General features: G+C 40.2%; 1 protein-coding gene across 1 annotated transcript in view; it reads left to right on the top strand.

Moving 5' to 3' along the window:
* The window catches only part of bbs9 (Bardet-Biedl syndrome 9), a 110,883-nt gene that overhangs the window by 57,632 nt on the left and 26,330 nt on the right, over positions 1-26,921 (top strand). The window contains exons 15-18 of the mRNA XM_059338322.1: positions 3,032-3,172; positions 4,351-4,446; positions 5,713-5,885; positions 6,087-6,239. Of these exons, the coding sequence (XP_059194305.1) occupies positions 3,032-3,172; positions 4,351-4,446; positions 5,713-5,885; positions 6,087-6,239 (563 nt within the window). The remainder of the gene's footprint in view (positions 1-3,031; positions 3,173-4,350; positions 4,447-5,712; positions 5,886-6,086; positions 6,240-26,921) is intronic.

The raw sequence follows: 26,921 nt of genomic DNA on the forward strand, positions 1-26,921 counted from the left end.
TGGTGATGCTGAATTTGAGATGGAAACATGTTTCCCCTGGCCTTTTCCAACCTTTCATGACCTCCACTCCTTTCCTCTTCCTCCATTTCATCCTTCTATCCCTCTATCCCTTCCCTTCTTCTATCTCTTCTTCTTCTCTCCGTTACCTTGTCATCTGTTTTAATCTCGTTTATCGCCATCTCCATTTTCTCTCCGTTATCTTCCCCTCCCAGTTTTTATTACACTGCTTTTATGAGCTGTCTCTCCCTCTCTTCCTCCCACCCATCATCATCACCAGTGAAATGGAGTTCTTGTTTCTTGTTTTCTCACCACCATCCTGCCAGCGGCATTGAAAAATATGTTTTTCTTTTAGAAATTGCCAAAAATACAGTTTATTGTCGAAAGAAAGTGTAAAAACAAGTATTATAGTCCGAATTCGAAGTCTATTCACAGTTTCCATTAGAAAAAGTAACCAAAAATGAAGCTTAAAAATGCATATTTCTGTCAAAATCACTTTATTCTACATGTGTCATTTAAAGCGTCAAAAATAAATCTTTGCACTACACAGATCCTGTTTAAAACATTAAATTCTACTCTTCAGCTACACTGTGAAGCCATGGGTGATTCTGCTAAGGCAAATGTTTTGACAGAACTGGAGGCTGCTTACACAGAGCAGAGAGGAGAGGACAGGAGACGCTGGAAAAATGTAAATAGTTGTATATGTATAGCATGTGGAGACCCACTTTTTTTTCAATTTTCATGACACTTGTGGGCACTTAGAAAAGTGTTATGTATATATAAATTCCATTTTATTCCAATTTTTCATTTTTGTAATTATTTTTCAGATAAATTAGATGTGCATTTTACCTTTTTTAAATTTTATATATATCATTGTAACTATAATTCTGCACAAAAGACATGTTTGAGTTGTTCCCATTTATCCATGATTGTGCTGATTCCATAGAGCTGCGGGACTGCAGGATATTTTTATATATTGCAGTGAATACAAAAACACAGTGAGTAAAATAATTTTAAGAGTTTATGTTAAAATCATCACAGCAGCCTGATTCAACACACTGGTAACAAGTGGACAACCAGTGTGTGTGCTGAAAACATCACATTTTCAAACCTCTTTAAATCTCAGAGTCTTAATCGGCCATGCGAAGTTACATTAGTGAAATAAGTGCCTCATTCTAACTAAAAATGGAGGTTTGAGCAGGTGAAGTTTCAGTGTCACTCACTCTGCTTGTTTGTGTTTCCCATCAGTACGTGGGTAAATATGATTCTGCAGTTCAGCATGCATGTTTTGCCTATTTATCCAATCCCTACATATCATATATACTTTAGCTTCATGTTGAGCACTTTCCAAAACACACCACGCTGTTTAAAATAAATAAATACATAAATGTTTTTCCTTCTTCTCAGGCAGCCATTGGCTTCAGTCATGCCAGTGTGTTATGAAATTTAACTTGGAGAGACTTAAAACCCAGTTTGAGTCAATAATCTATCACAGTGTACATCATGTCTGCCCCGATTATTGTCAGATACTTTTTTTTGTACGTTGCTTTATAAACACTGTGGTGTGGCTTGAAAAAAATGTCCATCAGAAATGTAAAGTAGTAAACAAACAAACCAATGTGTACACAAGCTGGTGGGGGAGTTTGACCCTGAAGACTTCTGAGTTATATTGGATATTGAAAAATATATTTTAAAAAATGAATCAAACCCAGCCATCAAACAATTAAGTATCATTATCACTCAGCATAGAGAACCGTTTTTTATATTGAGTAAACTTATTACATATTCACTCTGACAACATGTGGATTTAACCCTCTATGTTGTGTTTGTTGGATGTGATTTGTTGCTGACCTTTTCAGTCACCCAGGATGAAGGGTCAATGAGAAATTAAGCGAGAAAAGAGAGAGAAAAATGGACCGCAGTCCTTCTCCCTCACTAAAACTCCATCAATTTTCCTTGCTTTTCCTCATGTTTTTTGCTGTTTTCCTTGGCTTCACTTCTTCCCTTCTTCTCTCTCCGTCTCAGTTCATGTATTCAAACCAAATTGAATTATTCACATAATCACGTAATAATTGCATGTCAGGAATGAAAAGGTGCACAGTAGTTGCAGGTAATTATTACTATCTGTAATAACCTGGAACATTCCATAATTAAAGCGTCCCACCATGGCTGTCGTTTCCCATATTATTTCTCTCTCAGCTCGTCTCTCACGCTGGTTTATTTCCACTCGCCTCAGGTTTTCTCCCTCTCCTGTCGTTAGTTCACCTCCTCTCCCCTGGTTCCCTCGCTCCATCTCTTCTTAACAACTGTTTTCCTCCCTCACCCCTTTCCCTCGCTCTGTTATTCTAGCTAAGTGTAGATTTCTGCCAAGCTCAGCACTGCTTAAGCTCAGGACATAGTTATAGTTGGCCTTAACTCTCATCCTCCCCTATTTTTTCTTCTTCTCAAAATTTCCCCCTACTTCTCACAAAACTTCCTTTTCGGCTCTTTGACGAACGCCCCTCCGAACCCGGTGTTGATGTTGAGTCTCTCGGCCTCGTAGCTCTCAGATACTCATGTAATCTGAATATCATGCACTGTTGACTGTGTTAACAAATGCTAACCTGACTTCTGTTTGGAGAGAGCCTGAAAAGCGATGTGCCGACCTCGTTTGATTCGCTGTAGGGGAGTTTTGCGGAGATGGGCAGAGACTTGCAGGGGAAGTGGGCTGTGAGTTTAAAGTTGTTTTTCAGGAAAAGATTTAGCCAAGGAGGCAGGTTGGAGAGTAATAGTAGTAGTTATTGTTGCATTTGTCGTATCAGTAGAGGTTATTCCCTAGGACAAAATATATATACACAGATTTTGCAACTTAGAACTAAATATATATACACCTGGATTTTGCAACTTTACAACTTCTGTTGGTTAAAATTATTCAACGTATTGAAAAACTGTCAAAACACATTTAACCATGACCGATTCAACCGGAGAACATGGGGGGTAAATGCAGCATAACATTTTTTTGTTCAGTTTTGATCTATATTTTTCTTTTCCTCAGGAGTTCCCAGGGTTCTCCAGTCCACGTTCAGTCTTCCTCTGGCGTTGGTGTGTGTTCCTTCCTCTCCAGCCAAAACCACCAAGTTCAAGATCACAGTGGACACCAACCAGCCACCAGTCGACCTCAACTCGATCTTCCCAGGTTAAACATGCATACATAAACACGCATAAACACACAAAAACATACACATTGTACATCATTTCCAAAACCACCAAGGCTCTGCGTTTAAATCTTTCAATTCTATAAATCAAAACACATTGAAACTTTGGCAGTGGAGACTCGTTTTGTAGACTAATAGGCAAAAAAAACACACCTCTAATCCATTTTTATTGCTGCATGAGGATGATGAGGGGTGGAACTGCAGGTTAAGTGTGATTGGAGGTGTTAGCTGGATTACCATAACATCTCTGTTTACAGTTTACTGCAGTTTTTGTCTAAATGGCAGAGTGAAAGCTGAGTCTTTAACAAAGCATTGTAATATAGCAATGCAGTAAAAGAGAAACACACGTCATTTACTAATATTTTAGGGAGGTATTGGAAACAGGAAAGGCAAATATTTAATGTCATTAAACATTGTACTCCTACACCAAAATGTACTCAATTGCTTCTTCTCTTTTGTAATGGGATTTTGCAGATGACACAGGTTCAATTCTTGCTGTTGGGAAGAATTTTTGCTCCAAAAAAGTATTTTCTAAGCACACTTAAACTGACCCATGGTGTGTGTGTTTTGGTTGAAGGCACTATATTACGGCAGTCAATTTTCAAAATTAGTCAGATAATATGAGAAATGAAACAATGTAATACAATAAATGCCTGTTTAGTTCATCTGAGACAGCCACCGGAGGGCGTTTCACGAGACGAATGACCTGAGCCTGAACGGAAAGCTTGGGAATGAGAGAAATATGTAACCGTGCATGTGTACATTTATATGCGTAATCAACTGTTATATCTGTGTGTGTGTGCGGTTGTGTATTTATACGACTGTGTTTATGCATGTTTATTTATTTGTGATTGGTGTGTGTGTGTGTGTGAGAGAGAGAGAGAGTTTTAGCCCTGGGAATCTCTGTTCTGTTTCCCAGTTATCTTCGGTACAATCGGCTACAATCAGCAGCTCTGACGTCTAAACACACGCTCGCCGTTCATACCCAACGTGTGCACTTTTTGTGTAAAGAAGGATTTGTGTAAGCTCGGGCCTGCTTATGTTGTGTGTCTTTGTGAACAGTGTGACTGTATCTTGTTCACCTTTGTTGGCGTCTCGTATCATGATAGGCTCTCCTATCTGTCTCATCATGCTGCTGTCTGTCTTTCTCTCTCTGCAGAGTTTTCAGCTAAATCTGAAGATAAGGATGGGAATAGTTTGGCTTTCCAGTTCCTGTCAGGAGCCAAGGTTACCGTGCTGGCCTCCAAGACCTCCCGTGAGTTGAACAGGATTTTCATGACGCTGGTTTACATGTAAATGTGTGAATCATCTCCCTTTAATACAGTCCTGATTCAGGGCTTTAAACATTTTGCCATATGTAATTCCCAAATGGCATCAATATTGCTCTTTCTAAACACTTTGTTGCCTGTTTGAGACATTTTGGTAGGACTTTATCAAATTTTTTATTAATACAGTGATTCATCGGATAAACAGAAGATGCATAAAATTAGTCTTTTTTTCATTAAATCAACTTTCTTTAATAAATAAAATTGTAATACAAGCATGTTCCCCTTCTTTTGCATGGCAAGTGGGAAAGCAAACTGTTGTTTTTGCAAGGTTAAACACCAACAAATATGAAATAAGATGAATGTGTTCTTAATCTAGGCTTCCCCCTTTGGTTCAGTTTCTTCATCACTGAGAAAAATCCAGCTGAACCAAGATGCATCCTTACAAAACAATGTGGGAATGCTCACTCCGCTTATTGGTCAGATGTAAATGTAAAAAAAGGTCAACACAGGAAGAAAGCCCTGTGTTCTGGACTGTAGAGCATATTTCTGCAAGAGAAAAATTGCAAGGAGTAACAGCAGAGTTGGCATTCACTCATAGTGGTAATTAATATACCAACAAAATACTGATGCAATCCCAGGAGACAACTTGAAAAACACTAGAATATTTCGCATTTCGCAAAGAAGTTGTCCTGTCTTCACACGACTGAGCAAAGTGAGTTAATATTAATCATGTGCAATGACTGTTAACATTTTAAACTATTTAAAAACGATAAAGCACACCTGAGCCATTTAAGCTTAAAGTTGTGGAATACACCTGGTAGTTGGTCGGATCATGTTCCCACCACAAACAAACCATTCCAGAGTTTATTTGGGACTGGACCAAGACCATCTCCTCGATGTTTGGTGCACAACTGAGTGTTATTACTGTATTAACACCTGTCCAAATGAACCTCAGGAGAAAAACAAACCATATAAACTGGACTAAAAAACGCTGCTGTTGAACCTTTATACATTTTATAATGGTTCTAGCTCAGTTCTAGCCTTAGCTACTTTTTCATTCTTAGAATCTCTTCAACATTTTAGTACTGTTAGATATCATCAAAAACCTTTCACAACCTTTTAAAACTGACTATTTATTTTACTTTTCTCTTTTCTATTCAAGTGTCATATATGCATTTAGTTTCTATTCATAGATATTTTCTTGTACCCATCCCAAGCCTCTGTGTAAATGTGTCTGTCCGTGTGTTTGTCAGAGCGTTACCGAATTCAGAGCGACCATTTTGAGGACATGTGGTTGGTGGTGAAGGAGTTGGTGAAGAGATTCGACCAGCATTTCTCCAAACTGGGAGTCAAAGATTTCAAGAAAAGCTTCAGTGGCCCGCTCCCCCTGCAGGAGTACTTCCTGTCTGTAGACCACCACTTCCAGGTTTGCACAGAAGCTGATGCTGCAGTTGACCTGTGACCTCAACAAATATTTCCACACAAATTACAAGTCGCTTTGTCTTCCTGTGTGTGTGTGTGTGTGTGTGTGTGTGTGTCTGTGTCTGTGTCTGTGTCTATGTGTGTGTGTGTGTCTGTCTGTGTGTGTGTCTGTGTGTGTGTCTGTGTGTGCGTGTGTGTGTTGTAGCTGCGTGTCAGTGCTCAGCAGTACCAGGATCTGCTGTCAGAGCGAGCTGTCCAGTTCAGAGCCATCCAGCGCCGCCTGCTGACTCGATTCAAAGACAAAACCCCGGCACCCCTGCAGAACCTGGACACGCTGCTGGACGCCACTTACAGCCAGGTCAGACACACACACACACACACACACACACACACACACACACACACACACACAGATACTACACACTGGCATAGACAGGGATGCTCTCAGGGGTAAGGATACAGCAAGACAAGGATGGAGGTGATTGGAGGAAACAGTTTGTCTGATGTAGCATGACTAACTTTTAATATTACTAGAGAGAGATTTATACTGTCAAGATTTTGGTTCATATGTTTTCTTTTATTTTGACAATTTTGTCAATTCCTCTAAGTGGAAGTTCACTGTAATAACATGGATTTTATCCTAAAAATTAAAACATTTCACTTGTTTTAAGAAGACAACTTTAAACATGAGTTTTAGCAAACATAAAGAAAGCTGCAGTCAAGTCAGAATTGACTATTCTGCTAACAGAAAGATGCTAAAATGTAGTAGAACAACATCTTCAGCACGGGACATCTTGACGGTCTAACAGATTGTTGCCGTAACACCACAGCTCTCACCTCAGGGTTTAGCCAGGGGGAAAGGTGGCCGGGGCCAGTTTATAGCCAAGACTAGTCTCAAACTCAGTTTGTGCAACTGGCCCCAGGTCAAACCGACCTCACTCAGTCTGCTGCCACTGGGACCTAGATGTGGATAATCAGAGGAAAACAAATATATTTTTTAAATTCTTGGAGGTAAATTTTACCTTGGAGAATACGTCTCACTCTCCCGCTCTCTTATGATGTCTTTCATTAACTCAATCACACACAAACATACATGCATGCACATACAGCGATGATGTGTTAGTGTAGATTTACAGTGTGAGAGTTGGATTCTGCTGATTTATGGACTTCCTCTCTTTGGGTGATTAGCTGTGAGCTCACACCCAGTTGGACACACACACACACACACACACACACACACACACACACACACACAGTCAAATTTGTTTAAACGATACAACCTGTTACTAAGGGCACACTTGTACCTGCATGCTCATATTCAGACACTCTCTGTCCCTTTAGCTGTCTTGTTTGGGTGTGTGTTTGTGTGTGTCTGTGTGTGTATGTGCTGTAGTTGAGGTCAGTGTAAAACAGATTTTGAAACAAAGCAGCTGTTAAGGTTTTGTCTCGCCCTTTGTTTAAGTTTGATGTATGGGAGGGTGGAACTGCATTTAGTGTGTGTGTGTATTTGTGTGTGTGTGTGTGTGTGTGTGTGTGTGAGGCAAAGTGATGGTTCCTTGCCCCTGCTGTTTACTCTAGAGGCTAACTTGGCGGTCATCAGCTCCACCGTCCATTAGCTTCTCGTTAGTGTAGCGACGCCATGTGACATCATCTCTTCATTAGCTGTTAAAACTGTCAGTGCGTCACTGTTTGGCTCTCTGTGATCAGAGCCACTCTCTCTCTCTCTCTCTCTCTCTCTCTCTCTCTCTCTCTCTCTCTCTCTCTCTCTCTCTCTCTCTCTCTGCTCTAACAATACATTACTTTAATGCGCATTAACTTTCAGAGTTCAATGAGAGGGAATTAATGAGCTTGTTGAAGTTCTTAATATCATTCTAAACCAAATAAACAGCGTTCACTTGGTTGGCTACAAGCTATCAGGGAGCCACTTCTTAACTTGCCTGCCTTAAATGTTAATAACCTCTCTCTGTTTAATGTCTGCTGCCATAACAGTTTAATCAGATGCACTTATTGCAATCATACTTAATCTACAATGTTTTTTTAGGCACGCTGCACTGTTGAGGTTATACCATATATTGAGATCCTACAGTGGAGTTGCTATATTGAAGTGCGTAAACAAATGCTCATTTCTAAAGCTTATTGGTATTAAATGGAGCCAATATCTACCCACCGACCACCTTGCATTTCTGTAAGTCACGGCAAGAACCTGCATACAGCTCCTATGCAACCATGATTCCAAAAAAGTTGGGATGCTGTGTAGAATAAATAAAGACAGACTGCATCAAATTCAGAATTTAACTTTCTAGACTTGCAAAGTTATCCTGTAAATTGACAAACATAATATGTGTAATCCATGGCACAATTCAAACTTTAAAAAAATTGTTTGTCTCTCACTTTTGACAGCTGTACATATTTTTCCCATGGGGGACACCAGAATGAAGGAACTTTGCTTCTCTATATGACAATGATTCATTTGATTTCACTATAAATTGTATCCAAAGGTTTTACTCCTGTCACAGTCACAGTTTGTCATTTGCTATTTTTATTTGGTTGTCAATAAAAAGAGGGCGGGTCTTACCACATAGGAGCCAGCCAGAGGGCTGATGCACCAATAGTAACAGAAGAGATAAGGATGCTTGTGACTTGAATCCTGCAGATGAATGTACAGATAAACTGCTGAGATCATGATGGGAAATGAATGATTACCCTCATACCTGAAGTATTTTGGAAGAAGTATACATATAAATCACTGTAAAACTTTGTTTAACCTCTTCAAACTTTGTGTTTGAGTCCTGACGTGCAGTTTGAATTACCTGTCAGTATGCTACTGTCTTCCAGCTCTTTCACTCTGTTATATCTAGCTCTGATATCATGACTCTGCCTCCTCATGCTAATGCTTTCTGCTGTCACTCCTGTCCATCACCCCTTTTTTCTCTCCGTCTCTCTCTCTCTCCGTCTTCCTCTCTTCCCGCCATCCAGTGGCTCGCATGCGGGAAGTTTCTGACACACTATACACTCTGTAATGTATACACACCCGCCATAATGGAGGCTATCGACGGCTGGTCGGAAGAGTGATGAATGCGTCAAATTAATAATTCATGTCAGTATTAGGAGTCATGCTGCTGAAGCGGGGCCAGCTCAGCAGTTTGCCGTCTGTAACAGGACGGATTTAATAAGAATACTCGTTCTTTATAAGGTTGACAGGGGAGTTGGATAAGCCTAAAATCAAATATGCTTTTAATTTGATGATTTACAGAGCCTTTTTTTTCTACCTCCATCCGTCTCTGTAGATTTTCTTCTCTTGATTTCCATCACTTTTTTTCACTCTTTCAGTCATGGTTTCTGGTTTTCCCAGAAGATTTTTTTCCTTTCCAACCTTTTAATCTATCGCCAATCATTTCTCTTTTTAACTGTCTTCACTGTATTTATTTTTTTTCTCTTTTTATTTATTTCAGTTCCAACCTATCTGTTTTGTTTCTTACTTGCTTGCCTTTTCTTTCTTTTGACAAGGAGATGTTAAAAATAAAAACATTTTGCCTTTCCCATTTTTATAAGTTGGATGTCTAACACCTTGCTCAGAGTCACTTCAGTGGTCTTGATGTAAGAAGATAGGACATTGTTCCTTCTTCTCCCACCATAATCTTTTTTTCCAATCAGTATGAGGCATTTTAATTGATGAGTTCCTGGTCCAAACCCTTTGCCAGGTGAAACATTATAGGACTCTTCATGAAATAGATGTTTTTTGGGGGGTGTTTACCTCATGAAGCAGTGGCTCCATGCCAGCAATCACACTGTTGTTAGAAATGGCAAAGGAATGTGTGGCCAATCAGGAATGCTGGTGAACCAGGCACCTCTTTCATTTCGGCCCAGAGGAATGTCTGCTGGGTAAATTTTCTGCATCAATCTTAGGTGATGGGGGGGATTTCCCCCTCGTTAGCGGTGTGTGTCTCCACATGCAGCGGCCGGCCATCGCCGACGAGCCGTCAGAGATAAGAGGAGCGAGCTCCCTGTGAGAATACCCTGTGGTCGGCTGTGCATTTATGCAGCGGAGGATAATATTTCCATTGTTCATGCTGCCTTTATGAGCCTATATTTTATTCATGAATTCCTGAGAGCTAGTGAGCCACATCTGACTGCATATGTGTGTACGTGTGAGCGCAGGAAACTTTTTCATCTGCCGACCACAGTGGCTGGATTCCAAAATACACCCAATGTTTGAGCCGTGTGACCGGCCGAATATGATTGATGAGTTTCAGAATATAGTGAGACCCATGAATGATTGTTTGTTACGTGTCAAAGTGGCTGGTAGAGAAGACAAACCATCTATGGACAAAATTCACCAGCTTGTTTGGTCATTGGTGGTAATTTTCAGCTCTACTCTGTAAGTATTTCTGTCTGGTGTCCTAGTCGGAGGTGTGTTTCTCCTCCATCTCCCTCCCCCATCACTCCTTAAAAAGCCATCAGTCATCGCGGCCCCTGTGTTTTACACTCTCCCCTCTAACTGGTGTTTGATTAATCTGTGGCAGCCAGAGGTTAGCCTGGCGCTATTGCGCTACTGCGCCATGGCTAACTTACTCACTAACTTCTCAAATTCAAGGGGGAAATCCAGGACTGTCACTCAAAGAAATAAAAACTAAAAGGAGTTAATGGAAATGGATGAAGAGAGGCCAAAGGGTACAGAACAAAAGGAGGGAGGTTTTTCAGTTTCCATAAATATTTTCCCCGGCACCATTTCCTCTGGAGGTGAAACGTCCGTCGTTTGTTAGTATTAGCATTAGCGCTGTGCTAGCGAGCGCTGATGTCTGGGATGTGGCGGGGGGCTTGGGAGCTGATCCAGGCCGAGCAAAGCTGAGTCTCCCTGTAATTATGAGTTCAAACGCTGGAAGAGGGCGGCTCGCTGACTGACGGGGTGACTGACAGGCCGTCCAGGGGCCTCGCAGGGCCCCTAATGGAGGCTTCTGGTAGACAGCAGCTTGATTTATCTGGCCCCAAATGGAGCTCTAAACATGGCTAAACACAGATCCCACTGTGGAGCGCAGGACCACCGCCATTAACAGTCAGGCCTCTCAATCCTCCTGTGTGTGTGTGTGTATGTAAGAGTGCATGCGGAAGTGTGCATTTCAAGTATGTATACATTTATGCGTATGTGTACTCATGTTTCATTTAGCCATGTTTTCTCATTCATGACTGTGTGTTTATTAATATGTGTAATCATATTTCATTTTGTCTTCGACATTTGTGATGTACAGTTCTTTGCATGCATGCAGACATCAGTGGCTTTGTTCATGCACTGTGTGTTTGTGTATTTGCTTGAGTGCGAGCATTTTAGCAGATTATGTCTGCATGTTTTTTTTTCCTGTGTTTGCATGTGCACTAGAGGTTTTTATGGGTCTAAGAATTTGGACCATAACCAAAATATACTCATGGAGAACCTACTCAAACCTGACATGCAAAAATAAATTTTGAGCAAAGGGACCTAAAGAGAGAGAGAACATCAACATTTGCAGCAGAATGGTACGAAACCGATTTTCTGACAGAACACGTTTCTCTCCTGTGATGATTATGACACAACACGTGATCAGAAAGATGATAAAGAGTCCGGTTGGCTTCATGAAATGTGTCTCTCACCAAGTAACAAAATCTGTCAAGTACCAAATTTCTTGTCAGGTCCTCAGTCCTGTTTACTCGCTCTTTGAGCAGATATTTCCTCATCCAAACCATCATTTTGTTACTTTTAAAAATTTTTAGGTTGTTCTTGACATGTTGTTTGTGTTGAGCTAACAATCAACCACAGATGTACCTCATGCACAAGAAGTTCAGCTTATTCTGAAACATTTCAATGTCCCTGGAGTAAGGTATAAAGGTAAAAAAAATTAAATCTAAAGTGTACTGATACAGGTTGTGAGACGTGTGAATGTCTTAAGGTGTGTGTGTGTGTGTGTGTGTGTGTGTGTGTAACCCTGCATCCATGCACTCTTATCACAGTTGACTGGCGGTGTGTTTGCACATTAACAAATGTGTGTTCATGTACGTGTAGAGAGAGTGAGTGTGTGTATCTGGTGTGAATGGTTCTAAGGTGCCCGGTGTGTTTGTGTATCAGATTAAAGGACCGACAGGAGCCTAGAAACTTCCTCCCTCCCTCTCTCTCGCTCTCTCTCAATCATATTCTGACTTCCCCCAGGAGATGTTTCGCCTCATGTACACACACATTTACACCCATCGTTTCTCTCTCTTGCTCGCTCACACACACCGAGACCCCTCTCGAGGCTGAATGGAGCACAGAGGGGGCGTCGGTGGTCTGGTTTGTTTTCCCTCAGGCAGTCTGTTTATATGACTGTCTGTCTTATCACTGAATGGCTGTCTTTCATTCAGCTGACTGACACTCAATGTTCTGTGTGGGTGTGATGGGGTTGGGCGAGGCGGGCGATTTTGTCTTTTGATCCCCTGATGAGGAGCAAAGCCGACTCTACCTGTGTGCAGACCTGCAGAGCCTTCTGAGGCAGTTCCCAGATGTTAGCTGGAGATATTCTGTTTAGGACAGTCTGAAGTAGTACAAGTTTCTTGAAAAAAAGGCTGCAAGTCCGATTTCTAGTCATGCAGATCAGGGTTTCTGCATTCATTCATTTCACTACCATGAGGTTTGTTGAAATGACTGCAAATGTGATAATATTCCATGTGCACACTGAAAACAAATGTTGTTTTCCAGAAATTTACTTTATAATTTTACAGGGGTTTTGTCATTTTTCAACATTAAGAAAAAAAAACTTTTATTACAAATATTTTTCATTACAATAATTCAATTGATATAATGGGACATTATAGTTTGTTTTTTTACAGTCATATTCAATTGCTTAATGATATTGAATGTTAAATAGCAGTGAATTCTATTTAAAATACAAAGTAATGCACATTGTATTGCTGAATGTAAAATTAAGGCAACTTTCTGTTTTCTCACAGTAAAGAAATTGTAAAAAAAAAAAAAAAGAAAGTCTGGCAGCAAAAGTTACTGTCATATAAGAGTGTATATGTATAAAATACAGTAAATATCTGTATTTAAATATATATATTTAAATACATATATATATATTTAAATACAGATATTTACTGTATTTTATTCATATATTTTTGAATAAACTTACGATTGATTACTATTTATTGTTATTTGATCAGTGACCCAGAGTCTGGTGCAGATTTTTCTTTTAATTAAACTTTTCTTTGCATCACAATTTTTAATGATGAGCCAATGGAAATCAACCGATTGACAGCCACATTTCATTACTTTGGACTTAAATTGGCCCTCCTCTCAATTCCAGGTAGCATTAGGTCATTAAGCAGTGTGTTTAAAGTGAGCCTGTTTCAGATTTGGCTCTGTTAAACCTCGTGATATAAGTAGGATCAGATAACGGTTCTGTGATAGAGCTTTGGTTGTCAGCCCAAACCAAATCAGCCCCGCCCTGAACACCAGCCGGGTTCGTGCTGAGTCTGGCTCTGATTTCTCTCAATTCCCTTGGGCTTGAACAGGTCAGGTTTCATTTTATTTATCCTCCCCAGATTTTAATCAGGTTCGGGCTTATTAAATGCAGCAGCGGTTGCGGGCGGGATAACACAGAATCCACATCGGTTCCAGAAGGGTCAGTCCAGATTTTTGGACCCGGCATAAGCCGTAGTTTGAAAGTCATGTAAAAACAATCACAGAGGGAGGACGAGAAGAGCGAGGATGAAGCATCTGTGCTGTTCTTTATCAGACAGACATAGATGACCTGCCAGAGGATTTCCTCATAGATGTGGTGGAGCTGGAGGAGACTTTATTATTAACATATGAATGTGGTTGGTGTGGGAGGGGAGAGAGACAGTCGAGGAGGGGATCAGAGGGTGAACTACAGTGATAGATAGAAGAGATAAAAGTGAAACAAATTCTAGACAGACATAGAAATAAAAAGAATGAGCATTTTTGTTAAACCAAATATAAATGTGGAAATGTAGAAAGATGAGGAGATGGAATGAGGGAGTTAAAGAGGAGAGAACTGAAATATGGGAGAGAAAGATGGAAATACTAAGACACAACTACAAAACCAGAAAAGAAGACAAGTGCAGTGACAAAGATGAAAAAATATGGAAAAGAGGAATGGAAACACAATGCTTCTCTATTTTTACAGCATGTTGCAGAACAGATTAATGGGAAAAATATGTTTTATTGAGGAAGACACGGAAATACAAATATTTATACCTCTCGTTTTTGCATTACAAGAGCTTTTGATGCAAAAAAGGAGATGATTATAGCAAAGAGAGAAGAGCTGAAAGAGATTGAGATTATCATTTTTTTTAGCTAAAGAGACATTAATAAATGTATGTAAAACAACAGAGATCTAATATAAGAAGAAAAAACTTGAATCAGACAGATGGAGGGAGAAAGTCGTAAATGATATCCTCCTCCTTCCTTCCCTTTCCTTCCTGTCCTCTGATCCCACAGCTGAAAGAATCAAAAGAACAAATCTGAGTTTTATTGTCTGTTTTATTTCCTATTGATCTGCTTTCATCTGTCTGCTGTCTGCCCCGCAAATGACAGAGTGATCTGAGCTCTCCATCACACCACGGAGGACAGACAGAAGAGAAGAGAAGAGAGGAAATAAAGGACGGAGAAAGTTTACTGAGGGCAAAAAGGAATGATGTATATGGAATATGAATTGAAAGGAAGATCAGAGAATGAAAGGAAATCAATGACATTAAAAGGCATTTAAAGAAAGAAAGACATGTTAAACAAAGAGCTGCACAAATCAAGGAAAAATGTTTACTAAGTTTGTTTCTTTTTAACTTACGATCCAGATTTGTGGCAGAAATGTGGCTTAAAACTAGATTCAAAGTTGATTTATTATGGCTTAATGCTGATACATGCACATTGGAGATATAAAGCCACTTACTTACTGTAACTTCAAATAAAGTTACAGATTTCTCTGGGCTTAAAATATGTTGGAAACATTTGGTATAATGTCAGTACACAACTCAACAAATCATATAACATGGGCCTACTTTTCAAAAACATTTTATTGCGGGTAAGTTACATATTAAAGCTTTGAATATAAAGAGCAACGGAAATGAAAGGCTGTAAAAAAATAAAAAAAGGAGGAAGTGCGGTAAAACATTTAAAGAACAATGGTACAGTATGACTATAAGGTCAATGAAAAATTCATAAGAATTCCTTCAGGTCTCTGCAGAGAGAGTCATGAGAGCGCTGCAGTTATCACTTGTCCTGCCAAAATATTCAAACTGGAATTTTGACCAGTGAATATATTAGGAAAAGGTTTCCCACCATGCTTACCACATCATTTCTCATTGTGGCCTGTTGCTGGGCACCAAGCAGAGATTTAATAAATCATCCATGTTGGAAAGCTGTCACGCTGGGAGGAGATTAGAGAACCTGAGATTATAGACTGGAGGCTTTTTTCCTGCAGCTTTAATTAAACAGTCTGATAGTTCAGTGCCAGCAGTCCAGGCCTGGTTTTACATCTCTGACCTGGGAAACCTGTGGCTCGACCGTCATCATGAAAAATCCTGATAAACAGGTAAACTGAAGAGACCTGGTTCCCACTTTATTCTGCCTAATGTCAAAGGTCAGTTTTGGCCCTTGTCGTTGGTTAAAAAAAACAAAAATGCCTGGTTTTTCTGGCACACAAGTTTTCACTGTAACATACAAAACCGCAGCAGGGTGCTGTTTGCATTCTGCTCTGGTCGTGGGAAGCTTTTGTTTGGCCATAGAGTAAATGAAATCAACTTTGCAGCTCACAAGACAGTGTGTGGAGTTTGATGCTGTCGGCCATGACGACCACAGACTGTAAACTTGGATGCTTTCAATGACGTTATGAGTCAAAAGACCACAGCGAAGTGGTGATTGAAAACTTCCATGTGGTCTCAGGTTCCCCATGAGTGGTAGTGATGGGAGTGAAAAAATAGAGGGAAATAATGCATTAAAGTGATGGCTGTGCTGTAAAATAATACTGAAAACAAAATAAGGTCGAGGTAAATAGTAAAACATAAGAAAATTAGGGAAAAACAAATGTGACAGTGAACCACAATGACCCTGTTTGAGACCAGATGAGGACCTGTTGCATCTTTTACTCCCCCCATTTCATGTCATGTCTTCACTGTCTGTAATTAAGGCTTTAAGAGCCCCAAAATACTTTCAGAAAATGTGAGCATCAAGTGTAATGTATTAATAGTAGTAATAGTAATAAAGTAAAGAAAAAAGCCAACGTGAACTAAACTAACAGATGAATTGAAGAGGATTAAATTAAAGGAATACTTCAACCCTAAATTGGCCATTTGTATATCACTTACTGACCTCATGTCACCTTGAATTTCCATCCATCCATTTCCATCCGCTTATCCGGGGCCGGGCCGCGGGGGCAGCAAGATAAGCAAGGTCCCTCTCCCCAGCCACAACGTTTGTTTGTCAGCCTCAATGGTGAATTAAATATTGACAAAGTTCCAGAAAATTCATGATAAGTTTTAGTAGAAAGGGGGCTGCAGTTATCATGCATGCAATTTTGCTAAAATCTATGTAAAAAAACTTCTGCATAAACTGCCTCTCACACAAAGATGAGTGCCATACCTGTGCAAGCGTGTCACAGTTTATCCAAAAGTGTGTTAAATGGTTAGATTTGAGTAAAAATGCATGTGTTTGGAAAGTAGTTAGGGTAGAACTGGCTAAAAGAAACTTGGATAATGCTGCATGACTTGAGTGAGAGTTTGTTTGCTGTTGTTAAAAGGGGATTTGCACATTTCAGAACATTAGTAAAGCAGAAAACAACTTATGTTAAGATGTAGTGGAGTAATGGCACCCTAACCAGAGGATGAAGTCACACTCCCTCTGTGTATGTTTTAATCCAAGCTTCTCTGTTCTTTCTTTACAAAAACAACAACAATTTGTTGTAGAAGCTGGTCTGTGTGTGTCCCTGTCAGCGCTACTCTGCACTGCTCCAATAAGTTGTTTAGTGCTGATAACACCTGCCTGATCCACAGCGTTGCTGCAGGAGGGTAAAAACCACCTGGCGTTTCTCTCACAGGTAACACTGTTAGCTCTGTCCACACTGTTGCCATTTTTAGGACTGTTTACAGTGGTTTTTGGCATTATTAGCATAGTCACCAGCACAGCCAAACAGTAAAAAACAAATGTTATGTCACAGGAAATGTGCTGTATTATTGTTATTTTTTATTTTCCTTTTTCCATAAAACAATGAAAGGCCTATACTGTATATACCTGAAAGGTAGTTGCTTTTACATAATATGTCTGTTTTCCCACGTTAAATGGACTTTAACAACAATAATATACTGTAATTTATTTCATTTAGTCTGTAAAATCTACCCTGTATTTTTATGGTTTATTGCATGTAATTTTGTGGTAGGGTTATTCACTGTAGTTTGAGCGTATCCGTCTGGAACCTTTGGTGCCAAACTCTTTTGTAGATCAATTGATATCGTCTGAATTCTGTGTACGGACGCTTCGGGAAAGCAGCCTCCTAAGTACTTTTACAGATTCATTGGCGCACAATCAACAAAGAATGTTTATTTTCATTCCAGCTCAATAATACATAATATTGCTGCCATATCAATTCAGTAAGAATTTATTTATTTGCTTTTGGGTTTGTTGTTCATTGTAGAGGCTTGAGAGATAAAATTAAGTTTTCTTCACAAATTCCTGGTAACCCAGGATGAGAAATTAATGATTTTTTAGTACAAACCCCTGAAGCACAGTGTGACTTTTATCAGTCAGATTGAGCTGTATTGTGCTTACTGTCTGATCCCAAGTCAGCTCAGACTGCTCACTGTGACTCTGTCTGCAGATCTTTAGAGGGTAATAAGATTACACACCAGCATACAATATTTAATACAATACATGCACACTCTGACCACGTGATGGAGGAAATTCGGCACATGCATCTGATTTTTGATGAATAAATTCCTGTTCGTTAAGGAAATGCCATTTCAACAATGATCCCTGTGTGTGCGTGTCATTCCATTATTTAATCAGCTGTAAATATAGCTGAGTACGGAGCGCGTCATGTGGTCTGCATGTATGGAAACCATATGCACAATGGGACACGTTGGCAGTCTGTTGAAGTATAATACAGTGGAACAATATATACAGATCTGCATTCAGATCTGTAGCTAATGGATTTTGGGCACAGGCTGGAAAACGTTCCTGCGTGTGTTTATGTCTCCGTTCTAAGTAGCAGATACAGTCAAATATAAGACGTACAGCCTTATATACCCAAATGAGAATTTTCCAGTCCACGTTTTTAAGTTTAAGTCATCTGCTAATGGTTCCTGCTTTTTGTCATGGTTTTTTTTCCTTTTTAAAAATACTCAGCAGTTGTGTGAAGATTCTCAGTCAGCCGTGTCACAGGAGATGTAAAAGTCAAAGGCAGTTGGACTTAATGAAGACTTGTTTTTTGAAAAAGACTTCCTCTCACCCTTACAGGGAAAAAGCTTTCAACAAATCTTCCTACACTCTTACATAGCCTCTAATTAAACCACAATCCTTTCATATCAATTGATTTGATATGCATAGAAGTTTGGCTTCACTAAAGCCAGCTTTTATCAGCTAAAGATAATATATTTTGCAACAGCTATTTAAAATAAAACTAGGAACCAGATCCAAAATTGAACTGGCTATCACAATCCAAACCCTACAGTTTGTTTGACAGGGATGTAATTTCAAGACAAGATTAGGTTTGTAAAATTTTGCCTGCCAAACTTTGTTCTTTGTGTATGTTAATGTAGCAGATAAAGAGTCATACACTGACTTTGTGTCTGCCTGTGTCGGTGTGTGTGTGTGTGTGTGTGTGTGTGTGTGTGTGTGTGTGTGTGTGTGTGTGTGTGTGTGTGTGTCTGTGTGTGTGTGTCTGTGTGTGTCTGTGTGTGTGTGTGCGGCTGTGACCCCACATGACTGATCACCTCCACAGGTTCACTTTCTCCAAAGTCAACATGTCTCTCTCTGCAAGTTGTGTGTGTGCTTTTGTTGCTTCTTCCTCACAAACAATGACCAATTTATAAGATTACACATATTTACTCTGTAATCAGTGTGTATGTGTGTCAGAGACAGAGAGTGTGGTGGCCCTTGCGACGCCAAGTCGAGGATATTTATCTTGTTGCTGGTGAATTCCCAGAGTTCTCCTCATTTTTTTCCCTCTTTCTCTCCCTCATTCACTCACCCCTCTCTCTCTCGCTCTCGCTCTCTCTCTCTCTCTCTCTCTCTCTCTCTCTCTCTCTCTCGCTCTTTCTCTTCCTCCCCTCTGTCCTTCAAAGGAGACCATTGAGAGAAAAGCAAACAGGCATGGCGGGGGCAGCACACACACATACACATACACATACACACGTACAGGCACACACTCACTGCTGCCAAGGGTGTGTTTGTGGGTACAACCTATTTAGTGTGGTTGTTGGAGTTTGTGAGCAGTGTGTGTGTGTGTGCATGTGTGTCAGTATGATTATGAAAGTGTGTGTTGTGTGTGCATGTATGTGTATGGTTGTGTGGAATTCACATTACAAAGCCACCAGTGTGTTTGATGAGATTAGTGATCTAAGCGAAGGTGGACTGAGCTCTGTTATCAGTGTGTTAGCGCCACAATAGTGTTAGCATTGACCCCATTTACTTTACATTAGCATTGTTAGCTTTTAATTAGCTTTCAGCTTCTACAGTTGTACGTGTGTGGAATTTAGCCTCGGCTTGCCAAAGCTCCTTAGCTCCAAATTAGTGTCGTTTTCACTGGGACCACAACCAAAACCATCACCTCAGACCTGGCTCTGTGTGTGTTTGTGTGTATGTGTGTGTGTATGTGTGTGTTGGCTTCTCAGGTCTCTCTGGTCTGGACTGCATCAAGTGTGTGGTTCAATGTTGGACCGTAGGGAGTGTGTACAGGTTGTGTGCAGATGTGTGTAGGTGAGCAGGGGAATGTGTATGTGTTTGTGTTTCAGTCTGTGTGTGTGTGTGTGTGTATGTGTGTGTACCATTCAGGGAGAAAAAGTTTCTCCTTTTTCTCTCAGCGAATTTCCTTTATTTTCAGCAGCTTCTCTTTATTCAGGATAAAAAGTCATGCAGACGCATGGAGACTTTGCAGTAACATCGGCGGCATAGTGCTGCAAGAACTTCATTATCTTTGAACCACAGAAATGGTGGATCAGTCATTAGAAACTCATTCTGGCCAGACGTAGTTTATTTTAAATTCTAACAGAGATCCCAAAGTTTCCAATGATATCAAACATGTCAGGTTGAATTTCGAGAAATGTGTAAATGTAAAATGTGCACAAGAGATCGAGGAAGAATTAGGAGGAAGAACTGACAGCCTTCATTTTAAATCTGACATATTCAAAACCTCCTGGACTCCTGTGTGTGTGTGTGTGTGTGTGTGTGTGTGTGTGTGTGTGTGTGTGTGTGTGTGTGTGTGTGTGTGTCTGTCTGTCTGTCTGTCTGTCTGTCTGTCTGTCTGTCTGTCTGTCTGTCTGTCTGTCTGTCTGATCGTGTGTGTGTCTCTCTGATCGTGTGTGTGTCTCTCTGTGTGGTGATAATTTGTAGTCAGGATCACACTGTGTTTTGTCTGCCAAGATTAGACTGCCTTGTTTTGGTCTATGACCGCAAGCAGACAATGCACGATTTACACACACACACACACACACACACACACACACACACACACACACACACACACACACACACACACACACACACACACACACACATACACACACACACACACACACACACACACACAGGCAGGAAACAACAATCTAACTTTCTCACTATCCTATCCGCTCATATTTTATCATGTTAAGCAGTGACAGTAATGAACATGAATTGGGCTGCACGTTTAAACAGAGCATGACTGATGTTTGGTATTTAGTTGTGTCATGCTAACCAGCTTTGGAAAATTACATTTAATTTTACATAATGTTTGGTCCTGTAACTGACACTCTTTTCCAAAGAGATTTTTAGTGAACTTCAGTTCATAGATCACTGCCACAACAAGAAACCACAACAGCCATGTAGGGATATCCTGCTGTATCTCTGCTGGAGGCACAGTCTGGGATCTGGACCTACAGTGTCAGGGTTGTGTAATATATGTTTTGGACAGCAGTTTTATCCACATGAAATTGAATTTTGTGCTCCAGTAAAAGTTGATGAATTTCTGTAAGACACAGTGCTGCAGGCAAAAGCCAACAACACTCACTGTGATTGTTTAACTGTGTCCTCACCATTCAGAGGAGCTGGATAAGTTATGAGATGATGTCAGTTAGACATGGCTCTACTTAACATCTGACTGTTCAGCCGGTCACCCTTAACATGTGTCAACATTTATAGGTGATGCCTCACTTTCGTCATACTCCGCACAGCAGATTTTGAGTGCATTTATTGTTTATGTGTCTTTATTGTAACTGCTGCTCCTTATATGAAAGTTGTGCTACATTATTTATGATGGTCATGTGGTTTAATATCACAGCAGTATTGTTATGGCATTGCACACTTTAATTTCAACTAAATTATGATCCTTATGGCATCTGGCATTGTTTTATCTTCTCTAATTAAAAGTGGACTCGTGGAGTATGAGAACGTCTTTAAAGAAAAAAATTCTCCATTCATTAGGGCACTAATTAGGTTAACACCTTAATTTAATAGGCTCGCAATATAACACATAATAAACAAATTCCTCATTGTTGTTTTTTTGGCTTCTTAATTTACTTTTCAACACTTAAGTATTCAAACAGGTTAGAAAGATGGTTGTTATTATTTATTCCATGTCTACTGACCAAAAAACTGAAAATACTTTTTGCACTTTCCAGTGCAAACATGCTCCTACATCACCTGCTGTACCTGATTAGACGAAGGCTGTCACTCAAAGGCGTCTCCCCTGGGACTTAAAACCAGACTAACATGGCGGTTTCATTTGGAAATAATCTCTTTCATTAGGAAAATGGTTCACCAAAAGGTGTTTCTGAAATCATTTAAAGAAGTCATAATAAGAAATGAGACATGCAGTTGCTGAATCTGTCTTCATTATAGATTGATAACAGTTTGTTCAAACTAAGTTTGAACAGATAAGGAGCGACCCTGTTTCTCAAGATGTTCTGCAAAGCTACCAGAATGCACTGCATGACTGCTTACAAAAACTTAGACCATAAATGTCTCAAACCACAAGATCCAGCAACAGAAAATTGTTGACATTACTTATTATTCTGCTAATTTCTCCCACCATTGTGCAGCAGTTAACAACAGGCCACGCCTCCAGAAAGCCTTCTGCTTAAGGCCTGTTGACCTGTGCTTAAATATGTAAATTATTTTGTAATTTATTTGTATAATTATTTTAAATTGATCAAAATCTTAACAGATCTTATATTGTATACAGTTTAAATGTTCTGTAAACATGCTGTAGCTGGCTGCAGAAACAGTGAAAAGAAGTCTGAATCTGTGGATGAATTTGTCATTCAGCTTTCAGTCCTGGTCAGGAGAACACCCATAAGGCTCTATTTGTGTGTCACATGAATTTAAAGTCAAATCTCAATGATATGAGAGGCAGAACAGCTCGGATAAACCTGATCCCTGGAGCAGAATGTCTGCTGGACACACAGCTGGACTCACATCTGGCTGTGTGTGTGTGTGTGTGTGTGTGTGTGTGTGTGTGCATGATGATGTGCACATTTTCTTACACATGTGCATCAAAATGTGTTTCTGCACTGTATGCGTGTGCACGTGTGCAGCCTGGGAGGTTAGTGTGAACTGTTAATGACAGGCCACGGTGTGTGTGTGTGTGTGTGTGTGTGTGTGTGTGTGTGTGTGTGTGTGTGTGTATGTGTGTAATGAGTAGAGAGAAAGGTTCTGTGTGATTATAGGCCTCCTCTTAGGACCAGAGAGACTAAATATGGCTTCAGACTAAACACTGTCCCCACACACACACACACACACACACACACACACACGCTCACACACACACACACGCTCACACACCACACCACAGACCACATACACATTGGCAACATACAGCACATATGAAGAGAAAAGTCTGAAAATAACTTGAAGATATTTTTATGATCAGACAGGACAGGAGTTATCTTCACCGTGTGTGTTTCTGTGTTCTCTAACTGTGTGTGGATATAAAACTGACCTATTTCCAAGTCATGAAGCTGCTTGGTGAGTTCTGTTATCAGGTATATTTGTATCATTTCCAGCATAATAATTATAATGAAATATGATGTGTTTGAAGCCAGACTGCTGTGTCTATTAAACAGAAAAATAAAGATTGATTACTTGAATTACTGATAACTTGCCCATGAATTTGAAATTGGTGATGATAAATGCTCCCCATAACACAATTTACTAAGTTTAAATGGCAGTTCACCCCAAAATCAAAAGTACATATGTTCCCGGGTAATGTCAAAATCATGACCCAATTACTGAAGATAATCTACAGACTTGTTTGTTAGCAGTTTCATGTGCAAACTATTTTCTTTGTTGTATAGTTGGTACATGACAGTGCTATTATACTGGAGAGAAGGCAGACATCTCTATGGATAATGTCTCCAACACTTGACAACTCACACTAAAACCATGTATAATCCTAAATCTCAAAAAGTTTGCACATATTGTAAAATGTAAATAAAAACAGAATGCATTCAATTCATAGTGTATATTAAAAAAAACATAAGCTATACCATCTTTGTTCAGTTTTAAACTCAATATATTTTTAAATAAGAATTAGAAAAGTATTGTTTTCTGTTTTATTTACATTTTAGACAATGATTTGGGGTGAATTGTCCCTTTAATGTCAACAGAAAATATACCATAAATCTTGCATGCTGTTGGTCACATGTCCTCAGTCACTACTCAGGTGTTATTGAATATAAAGTTCACCTGGTTAGAGTGACACCAGAAATATGTTGTGGTATCCACACAGATTTACTGTATTTCCATAAGCTCCATCCTTCCATCCATCCATCCATCCATCCATCCACCCACCCACCCATCCATCCACCCATCCATCCACCCATCCATCCATCCATCCATTTTCATCGACTTATCCGGGGCTGGGTCGCAGGGGCAGCAGGTTAAGCAAGGTCCCTCTCCCCAGCCACAATGTCCAGCTCCTCCTGGGGGACCCCGAGGGGTTCCAAGGCCAGGCAAGAGATATAATCCCTCCACCGTGTTCTGGGTCTTCCCCGGGGCCTCCTACCAGTTGGACGTGCCTGGAACACCTCTAACGGGAGGCTTCCTTACCAGATGCCCAAACCTCCTCAGCTGGCTCCTTACAACGCAAAGGAGCAGCGGCTCTACTCCGAGCTCCCCCCGGATGTCTGAGCTCCTCACCCTATCTCTAAGGCTGAGCCCAGCCACCCTACGGAGGAAGCTCATGTCAGCCGCTTGTATCCGCGATCTCGTTCTTTCGGTCACTACCCAAAGCTCATGACCATAGGTGAGGGTTGGAACATAGATGGACCGGTAAATTGAGAGCTTTGCCTTCCGGCTCAGTTCCTTCTTCACCATAACAGTTCGGTACAAAGCCTGCATTACTGCTGATGCTGCAATAAACCGCCTGTCCATCTCACGCTCCGTTCTACCATCACTCATGAACAAGACCCAGAGATACTTGAACTCCTTCGCTTGAGGCAGTACCTCTGGGGAGAGAGGTACTGCCTCAAGCGAAGGAGTTCAAGGAGTATTTCCATAAGCTGTTTCAGATAAACAACATGGATCAAAGTATGAACTATAATGCAAAGCAAGCTATGCATTTGCATGAACTTGCAGTTGCTGCAGTCGTGTATGCACATTCATCCACAAGTTCATGCATTCACACACATACACACACGCAACCTCACAAACACTTGACCCTCATTAAATTTCAGCCTGCTAGGATAAAGTGTGGCTGCGAAAGGTTGTGGAAATTAAGTGGACTGACAGTCAAACAGAGTGAGCAATAGAGGTGCTGGTTGCAGCTAATAGGAGAGGAAAAACAATTTCCTATGAACAAAGCCGTAGACTTGAGATTTGGACTCGAGTCAAACAAAAGTCTCAGATAATAGGCCATAAGATGACGTGAAAACAAGAACATTTGGGTCTAAAGTTTTGACTTAAGTTGATAAATCAACTATTAGATTGACAGAAAAATACAACTGCAGTCAGTCAATCTTTTTTTCTAATATCATTTTCCTTTTTTTTCATTCAGGGGCTTTAATAAACAGCACTGGTTTAATTATAATCAGGCAGTAGGGAGAGAAACAGTTCTTTGTGGCTTCTTCTCTGATCATTTGATTTCAAATAGTAAAGTATTTCAAAGACTCTGCGCAGCCTATCAGCAACCAGCAAGAGTCCTGGAACTTCCTCATAGTGACCAGAAAGTCTGTTTGTTCTTTATGTCTCAAACCACAAAGCATCTGTTGATTTTATAGGGGGTTGTTTACAAAGTTGTAGGTACTTAATTGTGAGGTTATGTTGCTTTTCTTTATCTCGCGTGATAGTAAAGTTCTTCAGTGTAGCGGTTGTTTATCTGGTTTGTAATGGTTGACGTCCCTTTTTGTCCAAGAAATTTTATGAGCATCTTCCACTATTTCTTGACATTTTAGAAGCCAGCTCCACATATTTTCACACTGGAAATATTCATCAGATGAGTCATTTATAAAACAATCTATAGTTAGTTAGTAGTTGTTGGGACAACAGACAGATGTTTCATAACCACACACCTTTAATATATTGGTTATGTAAAAGACTTTTCGCACAGCTCTAAAAGGAGCAGTTTGTCTTCCGGTTTGCTTATGAAGACTTGATTTGCCTGAAAGTTGCTCTGCTCAACAGATCAACATATTATCATGAACAACGTTGTGATTTCTTATGAAAACTTACGCAACACAGTTTGTACCATATCCTATGAAATAACAGCCACTGTTAAACACCTTATGGTGGATGTTTTAAAGATGTGATGATCCTTTTAAACAAATTGTTAACATTGTGACTTGGTTAAGTTTTTGAACCAAACTACTTGGTCAACTTTAGGAAACAAAATCACTTGTTTATTTTAGGTAAAAAGAACAGGGTGAGGCTGAAAAATAACTACTAACATCTTGAACTACTGGATGCAGTCGCGTCAGTACGAAAAGACATTGCCAACTGTACAGAAACACCAGTCTCCTGGGTCAAAGTCCTGGTTTGTGTCATCAGATAACGTCTGTACATCACACAAACTGACACATTTTGTGTTTAAGAGCTACGTAATTCAGTGCATTACTTTTCGGAGGAATAACTACGAACCGTTGATGAGAAAAGCATCACATATGGATGTCTCCTTTTGCTGCAGAGCTCTGCATACTTTGATATGTTTTAATATATATGATTGAAACAGACTACAGTTTATATGGTAGTGCAGTGGAGAGTATACAGTGATTTTTCACTCAAGTAGCTGAGAGTCAGTATGTGAGAAAATGTGTGTGTGGCAGGCGTGTCAGTGTATTTTCTTGCACCATTGAACTCTTCGACGGGCCAACAGAGTTCATATATATTTTGGCTTTTGAGGAAGGTTTAAAGCAAACACACACACACACACACACACTTACACACACACTCCTCACTCGCAGCTGTTCTGGTGAAACGGGCCCTTGGGTTAAGTCACATCACATGCTATTAATACACGCTCACTAACAGTGTGTGTCGTGTGTGTGCACGCAAAGTCTCTCTGGGAGGCTGTCTGAGTGTGCTTGTGTCAGGACAGGACTGATCAGGGGTGTGTGCACATATGTGTGTGTGTGTGTGTGTGTGTGTGTGTGTGCTTCGTTCTGAACTGATTTAAGTGCCTTGCTTTAGGGCGTTAGTGTGTAGCGTCAGTGTATCTGTTTGAACTTTGACCCTGACCACACTTCCAAACAGCTGTATCAGCCCCCTTTATGAGGTGTGTGTGTATGTGTGTGTGTGTGTGTCTGCTTGTGTGTGTGTATGTGTGTGTTTCACAGACCTATATCCTCCTTCTCCACCTCCAACTTTCCTTTCACCTTGCCTGACCTCCACATGCAGGCG

Source organism: Centropristis striata, chromosome 8 (assembly GCF_030273125.1).
Source record: "Centropristis striata isolate RG_2023a ecotype Rhode Island chromosome 8, C.striata_1.0, whole genome shotgun sequence".
NCBI classification, from domain to species: Eukaryota; Metazoa; Chordata; class Actinopteri; order Perciformes; family Serranidae; genus Centropristis; species Centropristis striata.